General features: G+C 46.1%; 1 protein-coding gene across 1 annotated transcript; it reads left to right on the top strand.

Annotated features, from left to right (window-relative positions):
- The first annotated feature begins 4,628 nt into the window (after window positions 1-4,628).
- On the top strand, window positions 4,629-18,507 carry LOC119166748 (kunitz-type serine protease inhibitor A-like). Its single transcript, XM_037418076.2, has 4 exons — window positions 4,629-4,833; window positions 14,421-14,465; window positions 16,349-16,606; window positions 18,102-18,507. Exons 1-4 carry the CDS (start codon window positions 4,758-4,760, stop codon window positions 18,281-18,283), a joined length of 561 nt encoding a protein of 186 aa, XP_037273973.2. The 5' UTR covers window positions 4,629-4,757; the 3' UTR covers window positions 18,284-18,507.
- Window positions 18,508-18,961: the final 454 nt, after the last annotated feature.

Genomic DNA, 18,961 nt, shown 5'->3' with positions numbered 1-18,961 from the left:
CCTTTTAGACTGTTCACTAGTTCTCGGGTCATCACCCACTTACCACCTGTATAATAAACATTTTTTTCTTTCCATAGCTCTGAAACAATAGCTCTTTTAAAAAAACAGCGTGGTCGACTAACTGACCGTACAAGCGTCCCAAAGGGATATTTCTCAGCAGAAAAAAAAAAGGGACCCGAGGCTTTAAAGGGCCCTAAAACGACACCTCAAAATACGAAGAATGAACATGCTATTTTGTCCCGTCATTTCCAGTCCTTGTTGCAACATTAGTGACGTAAGCAGTTTGTTCGTGACGTCAGGATGAAAGAAGCTCTCGATTGGCCAATATAATACGAAATATATTTGTTGGGGATTGTCTCCTGTACATAAGCTTCGTCGCGCAGTCGCATGATCGTTGTGCCTTGTCTCACAATGACCATCGTGCGCGATAAACTAATTTTTAACTTCGTTTTCTACATTCACGATTGTGCAAGCCGATATAGCAACGTGCTGTCAGAAAGGTCCAAATAACGATTAGCTGCATGTTTAGTGCGAACGACCTTGCACGCGTTTTGTGAAGAAATAAGGCCCGAGGGAGGAGATGGCGCCTGTAGGGAGGGTAGGGAAGGCGAGAGAAAAATCACTTTCTCATATTTGAACACAGTGCGGTTTAGGGACCCTTTAAAATGCCCCACAAAGATACGCACAGCTGCGCCAAGGTGAAAAAAAAATGGCGCAGCGCTGTACGAACATATATAGAGCACGCGAAGTTCCTGGTCTTACCTCTGCGCTGACGCATGACGCGACAGTGATTCCGCGAGACTTCGCATTTCTGCAAACACGCGAACACAATGCAGCGCAACTCTTTCGTCTAGTGTGACAAGTTTGAATGTGCCACTAAGAAGTACACACCTAGCTGCAATCTTTTAGGGGTTTGGTATCAAAAATGGTATTTCTTTCGTATTTAGATTTCAATATGTGAAATCATACATACGGTGCCGCACGTAAATGGCGAATTTGAATGCGGCTTCATTGTTGCGACATCTCAGAAAAGACAAAAGGCAATACACGAAACTCTTTCATCGTCGAGAGAACGTAATAACTATTGGGACTACGACTAAGTGTTTTGTTCCCTAACTTTTTTTTACATATATTGATGAGAAGTAACCGACAATGACAGCATGGAAAGTAGGGGAGATGTTATTAGACGTTGTTGAAATGTATATGTGAAAAAGAAAAGTGACGAAAAAGTAACGAAAAAGTAACATGCCATTAACAGGTACTGAACCTGCGACCTTCGAATAACGTATCTAATGCTCTACCCCTGAGCTACGGTGTGTGTGTATCAAGCTATGTGGCCCCGCCGCGGTGGTCTAGTGGCTAAGGTACTCGGCTGCTGACCCGCAGGGCGCGGGTTCGTATCCCGGCTGCGGCGGCTGCATTTCCGATGGAGGTGGAAATGTTGTAGGCCCGTGTGCTCAGATTTGGGTGCACGTTACAGAACCCCAGGTGGTCAAAATTTCCGGAGCCCTCCACTACGGCGTCTCATAATCATATCGTGGTTTTGGGACGTTAAACCCCACAAATCAATCAATCAAGCTATGTGTGTGTATTAAACGTGCGAGCGTCAGTCAGCGCCACCTGTTCTACTTATGGAGAGTGAGGAACACTCGTTTTGCCTGTTGGCACCACGTAGCACGCGATACTATTGCAAGCTGGCAGCTAACCCATAATTTAATTCATCGCATATTTTCTGAAGGCATCACAACTGGCAGAGCGACGCCATCTTTATAAATGAAGGAAATAATAGTAAATTTAAGGGCTTGTTTTCTTCGCCACCATGCATGCTCCAAGCTTGACGGTGACTGGGCAAAAAAACTACACGGAGTGTGCCCATAAATGTTGTCAATAACATTTTCTGCATATTTGAATGAATAAAATTATTCTGCTTGTCAGTGTACAAGGGCTTGAAGCCGCCACCAGCACCACACCCTGGTCCGTTACGGAGGGTAAGAAACTGCCGGACCAGTTTCACAATAAATTATATTCTCTCATCTCTCTCTATTCGCCACATTTGTTTATCGGTGTTAAATGTTGTCACTTTTCAATTAATAGCCCTGAGTATTATAGCACCCATTTCTCTTTGTTTCTTGTCGCGTTTTTATAGCCCTGGAAATGGCAACGAAAAATACTGCAGTTAAAAATACTGCTTCATCAGAAAATTCAAATGCACTCACCGCTACGGAAAACGCACGTTTTGAGCGTCAAAACGGAGCGATCCTCAAGGCCTTAATTTCGTGCATGGTGGATGTGCCAATTTAATTTATAGCGGCACGATAGCCTATCAGTATAAGGGAAATCATTGCACGTTATAGTTACCTAATCAAGAAGACCCATTGAAATTGTTAGGGTACCAGCGTTAGTAAAGAGCTGTTTCCACCATATATATCACATTATGGGCGCAACTGAGCAGAAATAAAGCGGGCAACAGCTTAAAATAGACTCTTCACGACATAAAGGCTTCCGATTAGTCATCAGATCCGAACTGACGAACACTATCCATTGAATGCGGAAATTTAGAGGGAGTAAGTTAAAATCAGTGGAACTTTGAAAGAAATTTTAATAAAGCGGACTCAGAGGCATTGTCAGATTGTCAAGCTCAGACGCATGACAATCAATAACAATGCGCGAGAGAGCTAGAGTTGAATAAATTGTTTTTTTTTTAATTTGACATGGCACACATTTCTTTTATTGACAATGCTAAGATACGTCACTGCGCAAATACTTCGTCGACAACTCCTACAGGTTCTTGAGATTGATTAAACATACCTGTTTATCGCAATAATACAAAGCGCAACGGAACGAAAAAAAGAAAAATTCAAACTGCACCCTCATGGCAACACCAGGACCGGAGTTCCTCCGCTACTGCATCTCCCAAAGCAAAATGATGCGGAGCAGGCAGTCACAGCAGCAGCCTTTTTATTCAATGCAGCAGGAGCGGTCTTTCTTGCTCACTAGGGGTGGTAACATAGATAACGGTTCATATGCATTCTTTTAGAAACGTGCGTCTTCGAGGAGTGGATTTCATAGATATATGGTCAAACATACTGCGTAAAGAAACAAGCAAGCTGTTACGTTCGAAAAACAATGTACCTTAGGTAAACACCTGCAACTCGTAGGTGATCACTGTATAGGCGCCTTTTTTTTTCTCAAGTTTTAAGAATACAGAGAACAGAAGCTTTACTGTTCACCAATCGAGACAATGGGTGAATTGGAAATAAAGTCGCACCTGTTTCTCGCGCGTTTCTTGACGTGAACAGGCCACCTGCATCAAAGACAATCCTAGCCGATTCCTGCGGGGACCTATGCACCAAGGCTCCGTCGATTGCTAAAGACAGAGTGAACAATGTCACTATAAAGAGTTCGTAGTTGCCCTGAATGACGTCACGGCTGTTCCAATTTTCGCATGCGTCAATGATGACTTCGTGTTGAAGAAGCGCAAATACGCTTTGCGCTTGCTATGGTGAAAGGGTGACTCGAAAATTAGTACCTATAATTTAAATCGCCGCATAGGTTCTTCACCGCATCGAAACATGTTGCGGTACTCCTGACATACACCATAATATGGCGCACCGTGCAATTCAAATAGAAAAGCTGACTTCCATAGTCAATTACTAACCAATTTAGTCGTAATTTTTCCGGTGATATAAGAAAAGAAACGGCTTGCTTATTCAACTGCCTCCCATAATGAATCGTATCAGGCCCGAAGACTGATCTTTATTTTTTTTAATTTAATGGACACTATTTCAATCTACAAGTAGAAATATCGCCAACACGTGACCTGCCTTTTTTTTCTAGGGCCACTTCTATCAATTTTCAAGAACTAAAGAACCAAAACAGCACCGTGACCAGCATAATGGGTCGCACTGACAATGATGGGTATTTGCGTTTTTGACACCTCGTATTATTGCCAAGGCTTACGAGCCAATATTACGATAGTATTATGAAGCACGTCATGGCTTCAGAAATGTTGAGCACCTAGTGTTATTTGGTCATACACAGCCATGGCCCAGTGTACAGGGCCTCCACCATTTTTCCTCCCTCGAAGCATGACCTCCCTGCCTTTCATTTCTTCCCTTCCTCCTCCTCCTCCTCCTCGAAGCACGACCGCCTCGACCGGGGTCAAACCCACGACCTCTGGACAAGCAGCTGAGCTCCGTAGCAACTGTTCCACCGAGGCGGACTGTATTGCGTCTCCTGACAACCAACAGTACCAAAAGCATTGCACAAGTTATGCTGACGCTGCGGAACTAGCCGCATGAATTACAATTTTTCTTATTTAAGGACGCCTGTCGTACTTATGCCTCTACTGAGTACAGATTGCTAGACGAAAAGAAAAGTACAACGAGAAGATGACTTCGTAAAGCAATAGAAGATAAAAGACAGCACGACTCATGCCTTGTCGAGCGCTATGACTATTTCGGTGTGGTCGAGTCCTCTTCTTCCCAGCGTGATTTTGGCCACACGCTATTTCTCTGCACGCAGAAAAGAATAAGGCATTCTCAGTTAAAGTTCAAAACACTCTAAATGCGCAATGAGAGCATATAAGCCATTGTGGTGGGCGAAGTCGACGCGACGCGCCAGGTGTTCCAAGGCGCTGCCGAAGAGGACAATGAAAGAGGCACTGCGAAAGCCTGCGGGAACAGCGTTCCGCCTGCGCTGCGCTGTGAGCTTTGTGTTTCGCGGTCTTTGTCCCGGAGGTGCGCGATTGGATCGCGATGACACCCGGAGGAGTATGGTGCTTCGGAAACGGCACCCGAAATCGATTCAAAGCGCGTGGAATACCGACCAACGGTGAGTGTTGTCCGCGAAGGGGCTGAACTCTGGCACACTTAGTTGGGACCCGCCGCTTGGTACGGGATGTTCGGTGCGGTAGCGACGGGCACATATTGCACAAAGCGTAATCCACGAACGCCGTTGATTACTCGTGAACGGCCTTGTGAATGAGCTCCCCACCTATAGATTGCTTCGTCGCACTTGAAATTTGGCCGTGTACAAGTGTGCTTTGTCTTTTTTTAGCCATGAAAACCCGATTCGTGATGTGAGATTCTCGCATAACTTCTACCTTTGGTTTACCCTTCGGTTCTACCCTTACCCCCCCCCCCCCCTCCACATATTTCATGTATGTAACGTTTCCTTCATTTTAGTCTTAATTTCGTACTGTGAAGCTGAGACTTTGCCTTTTCTGACCGAGCAGTCTTCGTCATATATACCAATAAACCAGCAGCACGGCTCTGTATATGTAAGTAAGCAATTACACTCTAAGCAGAATTGAAAGCTGAGCGTTGGGAAAAATCCATTTTTTTAATTTGTTTATGCACGAAGCAACAAAATTCAATGTCTTCCTTCGTTGAGTGCGGCAAACGCTTCGCGCTGGAGCGCTCCACTAGATTGGCCATCTTCTTCCGCTCTTTAAATAAGCCTTAAAAAGTGCTGTCCCCTTGCCTTATCCTTAAAGTTACCGTGTCGCCACGTTATCGTGCCACGCAGGTATACCCAACTGAATCTTACCCATTGTTTCATAAAGAAAGGAATTGGTGAAGTCATAGCAGAAAAGAAATATGTTTCTAAGTACTTTCATTGGAATAGTGGCCCAGACATTACTGTTGTCTTTCCTTCATTTTCTACAAGGGTAGGTACGAGCAAATATTTTCTAAGAATTTTAAAGTTCACAATTCATCTACGATATCTGAATTCGCATAATTCCAGCAGATGTTTAACATGAAAATAAGAAATAATGTCACATTGAATATAACTGTCGTTCAAGCACACGAATAAACACAAAGAAAGAGAAGACGAACACTTGTCCACTCTTCCTTTGTGTTTATTCCCGTGCTTGAACGACAGTTGTACCATGCATATCCAACTAGCCCAACTTTCGATTCTGTTACACATTAGGTTGCTCACAATAACCCATCTATATTCCAAAATCCTATACTACCCTCGAAGACAAGAAAAAGCTGCACATTTTTTTTCATGGCACGTTCATCACACCAGTGCAATAAATATTTGATTGCGGCAGGATCGTATGCGTCAGTGATTGATGATGATTGATTTGTGGGGTTTAACGTCCCAAAACCACCATATGATAATGAGAGACGCCGTGGTGGAGGACTCTGCAAATTCCGACCACATGGTGTTGTTAAACGTGCACCCTAACCTGAAATCACGGGCCTACAGCACGCGTCAGTGAAATGGGAAATTCTTCACAACGGTCATCCTGCAACAAGCGACTACAGTAGCGAGCATGCTGTCAGAAATGATACGCTTCTTGCATTTATGTCAGATTCCTACTCTGTATTCAAACAGTGGTTCAAGGCTCAAAAAGTTCCCGAGTATCCGAATCCTGAGCTGACTGGAATAAGAGTCGCACGATTCGAGATAATGTTGGCAGTAGTGCGAAACCCACTCTCACTCCGGGCCTCAAGTGCCTCGGGTGTCCTCTCTTGATATTTTATAAGACAGAACTATAGCTCAGAAATCCGTAACAGTGCATGAAAAAAAAATGCAACGTCTTCGTACGTCACCGTTAATGCTACTAACACGAGCAAAGCGATTTATAATGTTTATATGTATAGGCATGGAGCGAAGAATCTAAAGTTCAAGTGCTCCTTTTATATGTTAGGCATGACACTCATGAGAACTTGGAATAGGAAAGAGCTGAGCAGTTGATAAGTATTCATTTTTAAAAAAAGACACGCCTTACAAATACGTACGCAAGAAGTCGAAACACAACGAACGCCTACTAAGTTAGTCACCGTTTATGGTGTCAGGACTTTTTCTTGTATATATATATATATATATATATATATATATATATATATATATATATATATATGTTACATTACAAATGGTCTAATAACTTCTTCTGTAATTGATTGATCTGTGGGGTTTAACGTCTCAAAACCACCATATGATTATGAGAGACGCCATAGTGGAGGGCTCCGGAAATTTTGACCATCCGAGATTCTTTAACGTGCACCCAAATCTAAGCACACGAGCCTACAACATTTCCGCCTCCATCGGAAATGTAGCCGCCGCAGCCGGGATTCGATACCGCGACCTGCTGGTCAGCAGCCGAGTACCCTGAGGCCTTCCTCTATAATTTTCTTGGCACTATTGTCTGTTTGTTAGATCTCATTAATATTGTGTCAAAAACACGGAAAAACGAGCCCTTAAGTATACGCTTTTTTCCCTTATTCGTTAACCAGGGTCTCGTACTGGCAGACTTTTTGCCTTTAGATTGATTTGAATTGCTATATTATCACATAGCTTCCACCTTTGGTTTACCCTTAGGTTCTACCTTTACCCTCCACTTATTTCATGTATGTAACGTTTCCTTCATTTTAGTCTTAATTTGGTACTCTGAAGCTGAGACACAGCCTTTTCTTGCCGAGCATTCTTCGTCATCGTTTACAATAAACCAGCAGCCCGAGGGACTACATGCGAGGGACTGTTGGTCAGCTGCCAGCTTGTCATAAGTTCACGTGCTACCTGACGCCAGACAGGCTCATAAAGATTGTGCCACACTCGCCGCCATGGCTACTGAGGGCGCTGACTTACTCCCACGTTTAAATTCAAATATATACCCAATAGTGTGGCTCGGACGATAGCCGCCGAGCTAGCTCAGTGGTACATGCAGCATTGAATGCATTATTCGAAGGTCGCAGGTTCGGTTCCTGCTCACGGCAAGTAATCTTTTCACCCACTTTTCTTTCTTCATATTTACATTACAATTGGTCTAATAACTTCCCCTATGCTTTCCTTGGCATTGTTTTCTGTTGTATCTCATCAATATAAAAACGCGGAAAAACGAGCCTTTAAGGATACACTTCTTTCCCTTATATATATATATATATATATATATATATATATATATATATATATATATATATATATATATATATATATATATATTATAAAGGAGATTTATTAAGCAGAAAGATTGGTGCTTGGAAGGCTTGGAAGGCGATGCACCAGCCGCAATTTCCGAGCTCGAGCCGCTGCTGCACACTCGATGCTGCTGCCTCTGCGCCGGAGTACGTCCTCTTCTTTACAATGGCCCCACGGAGAAAAAAGGAGCCATCCTGGCGACTTAGTCCTGGGCAGGCGGCGTTGAACCGTGGTATTGCTTGAGCCTCTGGACGTGTACAACCTCGCGGTTGCGACGTCGCAAGTCTGATGGTGGCATAAGAGGCTCAATGAGGTAGTTTACTGGCGAAGTTTGTTCGACAATACGATATGGCCCATCGTACTTTGGCAGAAGTTTGGAAGAGAGCCCAGGTGTTCGATGCGGCACTGACAGCCATACAAGAGAACCCGGAAGAAAAACGGGAGTTGAGGTCTGGGCATCATGAATTGCTTTTTGCCTGTTTTGGTCATCGCAGGTAAAGCGACGAGCTAACTGGCGGCATTCTTCTGCGTGTCTGGCGGCGTCCAAGATCGGTAGGCACTCGGACGCGTCTGGTCGATAGGGCAAAATGGTGTCAATGGTGTGGGAGGGGTGACGGCCGTAGAGGAGGTAAAAAGGGGAGAAGCCTGTTGTCGCTTGCGTTGCCGTATTATAGGCGTATGTAATGAATGGGAGAACTAAGTCCCAGTTAGAGTGGTCAGGCGTCACATACATAGATAGCATGTCACCGAGAGTACGATTAAAGCGCTCGGTAGCCCTGGTTTGTGGGTGGTAAGCGGTACATGTGCGATGTACAATAGCACACTCAGCGAGCAATTTTTCAATGACCTCGGACAAGAAGGCGCGGCCGCGGTCACTGAGGAGTTCTTGAGGGCCTCCATGACGCAACACAAAATGACGCAGTAGGAAAGTGGCAACCTCCTGTGCTGTAGCCGTTTTAAGAGCAGCGGTCTCAGCATAGCGCGTTAGGTGGTCGATAGCAACTATTATCCACCTGTTGCCAGTCGGAGTCAATGAAAGTGGCCCATAAATATCTATTCCAACCCGTTCGAAGGGTAGAGAAGGGCATGGTAAAGGCTGCAGTTCACCGGCGGAGGCGTGTGGTGGAGATTTTCGGCGCTGACATTCGGCACAAGAGCGGACGAAGTTGCGAACGAAGGTATACATGCCATGCCAGTAGTAGCGATGTCGAAGCCTTTCGTAGGTCTTGAAGACTCCTGCGTGGCCACATTGTGGGTCAGCGTGAAAAGAGGAACAAATCTGCGACCTCAGGGTTCGTGGAACCACGAGCAGCCACTTGCGTCCCTCTGGTGCGTAGTTGCGTCGATAGAGAAGCGTGTCACGTATCGAGAAGTGTGGAACTTGGCGCCGAAGCGTTCGCGTCTTTGGGAGTTCAGAAGTGTCGGAGAGATGATTGAGGAGAGACGCAGTCCACGGGTCATTGCGTTGTTCGATAGCAATGGTGTCAAAGTCAAGCGATGATTATGTGGAATCGCAAGCGGAGTCGGCTGTGGCATTCTGGGGCAGGGGGGAACGGGAAAGGGCGTCGGCGTCAGCATGCGTCCGTCCTGACCGATAAACCACGCGTATGTCGTAATCTTGAATTTTCAACGCCCAGCGAGCGAGGCGGCCAGATGGGTCTTTTAACGTCGAAAGCCAGCACAGCGCGTGGTGGTCGGTCACGACGTCAAAAGAACGACCATATAGATATGGGCGAAACTTTCCAAGGGCCCACACAATGGCCAAGCACTCCTTTTCTGTGACGCTGTAGTTGCTCTCAGCCTTGGTAAGTGTGCGACTAGCGTATGCCACGACGTATTCCTGATGTTCCGGTTTACGCTGTGCGAGCACAGCACCCAGGCCTACACCACTGGCGTCGGTGTGGATTTCAGTTGGAGCTTCAGGATCGAAATGGCGTAGAATGGGTGGCGTCGTAAGAAGCCGTCGCAGGGTGGTGAAAGCCTCGTCGCAGGCAGGGGACCACGATAAGAGGTCTTTACAGCTGCTGAGAAGTTGCGTGAGAGGTGATATAATAGACGCGAAGTTTCGGACAAATCGCCGGAAATACGAACACAAGCCGATGAAACTTCGAAGTTCTTTGATGGTGGCAGGTTTAGGAAACGCCGTAAGAGCTCGCAATTTCTCGGGATCCGGGAGGATGCCTTCCTTGGAAACAACGTGGCCCAAAATGTTCAGTTGACAAATGGCAAATCGACATTTTTTGAGGTTTAATTGCAAACCGGCGTTAGTTAAGCAAGTAAGGACGTGCTGAAGGCGACGTAAGTGTGTGTCAAAGTTAGGGGCGAAGACCACGATATCATCGAGGTAACACAAGCATATCTTCCATTTTAGTCCACGCAGGATGTTGTCCATCATTCGTTCGAACGTTGCGGGTGCATTGCAAAGTCCGAAGGGCATGACGGTGAATTCATATAAGCCGTCTGGCGTGACAAAAGCGGTTTTGGGGGGATCGGCCTCCGCCATAGGCACCTGCCAGTAGCCTGACCGCAAGTCTAACGAGGAAAAGAACTCGGCACCCTGCAAACTGTCCAAAGCATCGTCAATGCGCGGTAGTGGATAGACATCCTTCAGCGTGATCTTGTTCAATCGCCGGAAATCGACACAGAAACGAATAGAACCGTCTTTCTTTTTGACGAGAACCACCGGAGACGCCCATGGGCTCTGTGAAGGTCGAATGACGCCTCTGCGAAGCATGTCGTCTACTTGGTCAGCAATGACGCGGCGTTCTGTAGCGGACACGCGATATGGTCGTTGTCGCAGCGGTGAGTGGGACCCAGTGTCGATGTGGTGTTCTACTGCTAAGGCACGGCCGAGAGATGTTTGTTCAACGTCGAAAGAGTGGCGGTAGCTCTCAAGAATGGTGAGGAGTTGTGAACGCTGCGAAGATGTCAAATTTGCAGCGATGAATGGTTGAAATATGTTTGCCGACGTTGAGTCAGGCGCTGAGACGACAGCCAGTTCACAGACGGAGGTAGAAGGCACCTCATCGGGGACGGATATAATTCTGGAAAAACTGATTGTTTCGACGTGGCCAAGGCACTCGCGACAAAGTAGGGATAAAGACGACGACTCATGATTATAAATTGGCATTGTGGTTGACCCTTCTACAAGATCGAGAGGAACAAAAGGCAGGGGGAGAGCTCTTCGGGCGACGAATATTGGAGATGGTGTGAAGAAGACCGTGCCGTCGGATATGGCGCTGCATGAAACTGGCACGAACGCAAAAGAGCATGGAGGGATGTAGGTGTCATCGCTAACGACAGGTTTAGCGGCAAACTGGGTGTCGACGGACGCTTGGTCATCCAGTGAGCAAAATTCGACCTCAGCCCTAGCACAGTTGATTACGGCGTTATGACGCGACAAAAAGTCCCATCCCAAAATAATATTATGGGAGCATGATGAAAGAACCACGAACTCTATCGTATACAGAACGTCCTGAATTGTCACGCGGGCTGTACATACTGCGGTCGGTTGAACAGGTTGAGCACTGGCTGTGCGAAGCGATAATCCGGAGAAAGGCGTCGTAACCTTACGAATTGAGCGGCAAAATCCAGCATCTATAACCGAAACAGCTGCACCGGTATCTACAAGAGCGACAGTAGGGATATTTTCGACGAACACATCAATAACATTGGTAGGTGACAAATGAGTACTTGGGCAAACCGAAACTTGCGCAGCTCTTGCCTCAGGAACTGCGTCGTCTAGTTTTCCTCCTCGTTAGGTGCGGGCCGTCGACGCATAGGAGAAGGCGAGCGACGGCGTGGAGAGGGCGAGCGAAGACGTCCCGGCCGAGGGCGGTGGTCGTCCTGGTAGCGGGCTGGCATTGGAGTGGAGGAACCGTATCGCGCGTTGGAGTCAAGCGGGAAGAAAGGCTCACGGCGGTTTTCATTGGTGATATGCGTCCGGCGGCGACAATACCTTGCGACGTGTCCGGGGTATCGACAAGCGTAACATATCGGGCGATTATCGAGGGTGCGCCACGGGTTGGCGGTGTTAGTGCTGGTCCAGTGAACTGGAGCTGGAGGATAGCTCGCGCGAGGCTGGAATGGAGGCGCAGGCGCCTTGCGAGTTGGCATGGCTGCAGCCGCGGCGTAGGTGAGAGGAGCAGCCACAAGATTAGGCTCGCGAGCAGCTGGTAAGGCCTCGGCGACCTCTCCTTGAATGACGTCACGTAGAGACGAAGGTAAAGTTGTGGTAGCTTCTGGTGTGAAAGGCACCAAGGAAAGCTGTTGTGCAACTTCTTCGCGGACAAATGCTTTTATTTCGGCTATTAGTGATGCGTGTTCATGACCACTGATCACACTAGACAGCGATGCCAAATCGTGCGCTGGAGGACGTCTTGTCAGAGCTCGCTGCTTCCGCAATTCATCGTAGCTTTGGCAGAGGCTAATTACGTCGTTAACAGTGGTCGGGCTTTTCGCCAAGAGCATTTGAAAAGCGTCGTCGTCAATCCCTTTGAGGATGTGCTTACATTTTTCAGCTTCCGTCATTTCGGCATTTACGCGTCTGCACAAATCGACGACGTCCTCTATGTAACTTGTGAAGGTTTCACCCGTTTCTTGTGCGCGTGTGCGTAAACGTTGCTCGGCACGAAGTTTTCGGACGGCAGGTCGATCGAAGACTGCTACAATCGACGTTTTAAATTGCGGCCACGTTCGGACGTCTGCCTGGTGGTTTCTAAGCCAAAGGCTGGCTACACCCGCGAGATAGAACGAAACGCGTGTCAACTTGTCCGCGTCCGTCCATCTGTTTAAAGCGCTCACCCGTTCGAAAGTCGAGAGCCACTCTTCAACGTCGTTGTCATCTGTTCCACTGAAGATTGGAGGCTCCCGCTGAGGAACACTGCCTGGACAGGTGGCCGGAAGAGATGGAAGCGTCTGCTGATCGGCGTCCGGCATAGCAGAAGGTAGCCGTCGAGAACGGAGTTCCAGAATGGTAGCGGGAAGGTGTAAGGGACGGTACCCGGCACGTCTCCACCAATTATAAAGGAGATTTATTAAGCAGAAAGATTGGTGCTTGGAAGGCTTGGAAGGCGATGCACCAGCCGCAATTTCCGAGCTCGAGCCGCTGCTGCACACTCGATGCTGCTGCCTCTGCGCCGGAGTACTTCCTCTTCTTTACAATATATACTCAAGGATTCACAATATAGGCACAAGAGTAAGTTGACAACCGAACACCTACTTTTTTGGGAGCGCAGCATATGAGCTAGTGAGCGAAAAGAATAGTAAATTAGTAAATTAGTGATGGAGTCCCTCACACCAATAAATAAGAATATAAAAAAATAAACACTGCGGAGCTGCGCAGAACAGTCAACACAGTCAGAACGAAAGGGGGAAGGGTGGTCTGCAGTCGAGAGTCCGTTCTAAACTCTCTTTCTTGACGACTAAAGCAGGTACCCATCACCGTCATTTTTTTGTGAAACAGGCAAGGACCCACATTCCGCGGCGAAGTGTGGTACCCGTTACACGTATACGTATGGCGCTACGTACCATTTGATGATACCGTGGATGACGAAGTATCACGGCCGAGTCTTCCGTAAAAAGTAGGAAGCATTAAAAGTCCAACTAGTTACGGAACTCGCATTGCGTGGCGCCTGTATGCTATTGTACTATTCTTCCACGCTATATTACATGTCAATGTGATTACGGGCCCGACATGACGTCTGTATGGGGTCCTTTTTTTCAGAAGTACTTTCGGAAAACAATGAGGCTGCGTCGTAGAATACGCGACTGCCACTCCGGAGTCCGGTTTCAAATACCATCTGACTTTCGAAATATTTTTTTTTCATTTCATAGCGCTAACGGAGACTGGTGGATAGGGGCGATGGTGGGAGACAACTACACCACAAAAATTGGCTGTCGTGACCACATGGCAACTTTAGCAGTAAAATTTTCGTTAACTGGACCAAATCAGATTTCTTTAGAAAAGTTATTATTACTAAGACATGGCTTCGGAGAAAGAGTTACAGTGGATAAAAGGATGTGTAACTTTGGTACTAGCCAATAAGGAGTGTACCTCAAAAAGCAATCTGTAATGTCTATCGCCCAATTTTTTTCTACCTTATTACATGCAGGCTAGCAGAACGCTATTTTTATTCAAATATCGGTGCACTAAACAATGAAACAATGTGCTTCTTTAGTTTTTTTTTATTTCAAAGCTTTTAGAATATTTTGCGAAACATAACTACAAAAACTAAGCATCCACAAGAGCTAACTTGATTTGACCTCCCTCTTTATTAGCCTTTATTGATATTGAGATATTGATATGGTCGAGATAAATAATGAGTTTCTCTATACTATAAAGCATGAGCGTTTCTAGTAAGTTCTTTTTATATCATTTCGGTCCGATTCGCTATACAACTACTATAGCACTATATAACCACTTAGGTCTTTGCACCTTCAAAACGAAATCAAACATGTTGTCTTCCTAATATAATGAATCTTCCCAGGTACGCACCTCCTGGTAGGAATACTGGTGTTTTCGGCATGTACTGGTAAGTATAACGCTTCAAGTGCATCCACACCTGCACATCTTTTAAGCAAAACGTTTGCAACCTAAATGTCTTGCACCATCATCATCATCATCATCATCATCATCAGCCTGACTACGTCCACTGCAGGACAAAGGTCTCTCCCATGTTCCGCCAGTTAACCTGGTCCTGTGCTTGCTGCTGCCACTTTATACCCGCAAACTTCTTAATCTCGTCTGCCCACCTAACGTTCTGTCTCCCCCCTATACCGTTTGCCTTCTCTGGGAATTCACTTCGTTACCCTTAATAACCAGCGGTTATCCCGTCTACGCGCTACGTGCCCGGCCCATGTCCATTTCCTCTTCTTGATTTCAACTATGATATCCTTAGCCCCCGTTTCTTCCCTAACCCACTCTGCTCTCTTCTTGTCTCTTAAGGTTACACCTACCATTTTTCTTTCCATTGCTCGCTGCGTCGTCCTCAATTTAAGCTGAACCCTCTTTGTAAGTCTCCAGGTTTCTGCTCCATGGCTAAGTACCGGCAAGATACAGCTGTTATATACCTTCCTCTTGAGGGATAGTGGCAATCTACCTGCATAATTTGAGAGTGCTTGCCGAATGTGCTCCACCCCATTCTTACTCTTCTAGTTACTTCAATCTCGTGGTTCGGCTCTGCGGTTATTACCTGCCCTAAGTAGACATAGTCTTTTACAACTTCAAGTGCACTACTACCTATCTCGAAGCGCTGCTCCTTTCCGAGGTTGTTGTACATTACTTTCGTTTTCTGCAGATTAATTTTAAGACCCACCGTTCTGCTCTCCTTGTCTAACTCCGTAATCATGAGTTGCAATTCGTCCCCTGAGTTACTCAGCAACGCAATGTCATCGGCGAAGCGCAGGTTACTAAGGTATTCTCCATTAACTCTTATCCCTAACTGTTCCCATTCTAGGCTTCTGAAAAGCTCCTGTAAGCACGCGGTAAATAGCATTGGGAAGATTGTGTCCCCCTGCCTTACACCCTTCTTGATTGGTATTCTGTTGCTTTCTTTATGAAGCACTATGGTAGCAGTTGATTCCTGTAGATTTCTTCCAGAATGTTTATATATACTTCATCTACGCCCTGATTCCGCAGTGTCTGCATGACGGCTGATATTTCTGCTGAATCAAACGCCTTCTCGTAATCTATGAAGGCTCAGAAACACGCAAAATTGGTGACAAACTTTGTCAAACTTTTTTTTAATGAATAGAGTAAAAACACTAAAACTGCTCCACCAAGATTGGTTTGAAAGGCACTCGTCTTAATTTAATCTTTCGTTGCGGTGTTGTTGGGATTAAGAACTTTTGCTTTACTAATACGCGAAAAATGCTTTTGCTCTTTATAGTCAGAGTTTGGAGAGTTTAGTTTGTTTACCACGTACAGTTGTACAGTGAGTGACTGGGACAGAAGAAAAAAGCTGTATAGAACAGCTCGACAAAGCGCCATATCCCATTAGCAACTGTGGCAACAAAACCAGTGTCCCTTAGTGTCCCTCTGAACTACAGTGTAGCCTTGTTTACAGTAAGAGCCTTTATATGAGGCTCTTTATTGATTGATATGTGGGGTTTAACGTCCCAAAACCACCATATGATTATGAGAGACGCCGTAGTGGAGGGCTCCGGAAATTTCGACCACCTGGGGTTATTTAACGTGCACCCAAATCTGAGCACACGGGCCTACAACATTTCCGCCTCCATCGGAAATGCAGCCGCCGCAGCTGGGATTCGATCCCGTGACCTGCGGCTCAGCAGCCGAGTACCTTAGCCACTAGACCACCGCGGCGAGGCTTATATGAGGCTCTCGCTAAAGCCTGCTGGTATAGAATCAGTTGATCTGCAAAAAGTTTGTTCCACGTTTCTCCTTCCTGGACAGTGACAACCAGAGCTCAGGGGGGTGTCGAGCCCGTCGCAATGGAACCAGCTAGCAGCAACGGCTCGGCCGAGCCATTCAGTTCGGGCAAGCCTACAAACTGCTTCGTGGCACCCGAGGCCGGGCCCTGTCGCGGGAAGCTGTACCGGTACTACTTCCACTGGGGAGTGGGACAGTGTTACCGGTTCACGTACAGCGGATGCGGCGGAACCGGAAACAACTTCCGAAGCAAACAGAGGTGCATGAGGACCTGCTGGCCACGTAAGCCATTTTGCTTGATTCTGGGAGCAACGAATGTCGTGGCTATCCTCGAGTGTTTTCGAGCTGTCAAATAACTTTAGAACACATGGTCTACGGCGGTCAAAAGTGTTGGAAGTGCGGCTTGTGCCACTGTTAGTCGAGCCTTGATTTTTTTTCTCCCAGAAAAATACTGAGGGAAAAATATTAAGCCCATAACTTCCATGAAGTCTTGACAGTGCAATAATTGGCAGTGCAATAATTCATACCCTCTAAAGGCCCATTCGGGGATTACGCGATGGGGGGAATGGGGGGAAAGGAAGGTGTAAGCAGTAATTAAAACAACGTGCATAAAAAAAACTGAACACTCTTAGGATACAGTGATGCAGACATATAAGGCAAAACGAAAATAAACCGCACGAAAAGTAAGCACTTGCACAAATAATAACGCTTGGAAAAATGTTTCATTGCTTAACAAATTGTGATTACTGATGGATGGACTGTCACTTGGTAGCTTAATCAAACGGTACACTGCTAAAGGTAGTGGTGAATGACGATGCAGATATGTGCGTACAAAAGGAGATAGTACTTTAAATGAGTTTTCTAGTCGCGAATTTGAGACACAATATGAGCAATTATGATGCGAGATATTCGGCACAAGGATATCGCGACAAAGCCTGCGATAATATAACAGTGCCACAAGCTTGCGTTTTTGAATGGAGCAATCAAGGAGATTAATTGATATGTGGAGTTTAACGTCCCAAAACCATCATATGATGATGAGAGACGCCGTAGTGGAGGACTCCGGAAATTTCGACCACCTGGGGTTCTTTAACGTGCACCCAAATCTGAGCACACGGGCCTACAACATTTACGCCTCCATCGGAAATGCAGCCACCGCAGCAGCAATCAAGGAGATTCCTTGTTATAATAATTGCTGTAGCAATACTTTGAAAGCTGGTGAGTTCATACTGAAAACTCTACCTGCTGCTCAAGCAGAAGGAAAAAAAGAAAGGATGAAAAAAGAAAAAAGCGCAATTTTAGAAAAATCCCGCAGAACTGGAAATCTGTGACAGCAATTCTGTGCTCTTTCCCATCTTTTTTTTTTCTGCTTACGCGGCAGCCTCGCATTTGTCGAGAAAATCACTGCAGTGTGCGAAAAAATTTTTTTGTTGACAGAAAAAAATTGTTAAAAAACTCTCTATTAAACTTTTGTACTTCAGAATCCTTTCATTAGTTCATTGGATTTCATGTTATTTTATTATTCTATATGGTCCAGTCATCCTTACTTTTTTTCTTCCTGCGGCGATTGATTTCTTCCTCATTGCTTCTCAAGGTTAAAATCTACCTTACATTAACCACCGGTTTAACGGCCGATTCGCAGTGGTGCGTATAGAATCCATAAATCAAGGAACAAGCGAGCAAGCAAGCAAGTCGAGTTTTCTTGATGCGGAAGTTACGTCCATCTTTTTTTTTTCGATTTGTTGTGATGAATATTTATTATTTTCTCACTTTCCAGTGAACTATCACATGTACTGTCGTACAGAAGTGGAGCAAGGGCCATGCCAATCCTGGTCGGTGCGCTACTACTTCAGCGCGGAGAAAAACCACTGCTTTCCCTTTTACTATTCGGGTTGTGGAGGAAACTTGAACAACTTCCGTTCCGAACAGGAATGCCGAGCCATCTGCATTGCGGAGTGAAAACAACGGAACTTCGCATTCGGGCACTTGGCAGCACTCCTCGAAGTGTCGTTTTGCGTGTTTTGTCAACAAGAAAGGAGCTCGACATGAGCCTCCCCAACTCGTATTTTGTGATCTCCCCGAGTATTTTTTCGCTATTTTTCCAGACGCACATGGGAGCATACAATTGTTCATGTGCGCCGAAGGACTGCGCAATAAAGTGAAGGCGAAACTAAACCCGCAAATGAAGTTTAAATAGCCGATTTGCCTAAGTAGGCGCATTTTTAGCGCCACGTGCAGTGTGACTTCTCGATTGGACACGGCGTTGCATTCGCGTTGCATTGTCCCTGAAGTATGACGTCTATAGCGTCGTCCCTGAAGTGTGACGTCTGTAGCGTCGTTTCGACGTTCACGCGTCGTTCGAGAGTCTAATAAACTTAGGAAAAGCCTACTCTCTAAACGTTGCTAAAAATCTGGAACTGCGAGCCTCTTATTTGTCGAGACAGGTCGCCGCAGCCTGCAACGTGTGCGAACGAAGACAGTTCACAATGCCCATTGTCGCATGTAGCATCTTCAGTAACGGCTTAATCGCGAAACAAAAATGCACGTCTTTCGCCAGCCAGTACACAACTGTCAGAATGGTGCCTGAAAGCCTGAGAATAGTGACTAATGCGCAAGCTCTATAGTATGTTGCTGGTA

This window comes from Rhipicephalus microplus, chromosome 6 (genome assembly GCF_043290135.1).
Source record: "Rhipicephalus microplus isolate Deutch F79 chromosome 6, USDA_Rmic, whole genome shotgun sequence".
NCBI classification, from domain to species: Eukaryota; Metazoa; Arthropoda; class Arachnida; order Ixodida; family Ixodidae; genus Rhipicephalus; species Rhipicephalus microplus.
The sequence above is the reverse complement of the archived record's forward strand: the minus strand, read 5'-3'. Positions and strand labels throughout refer to the sequence as shown.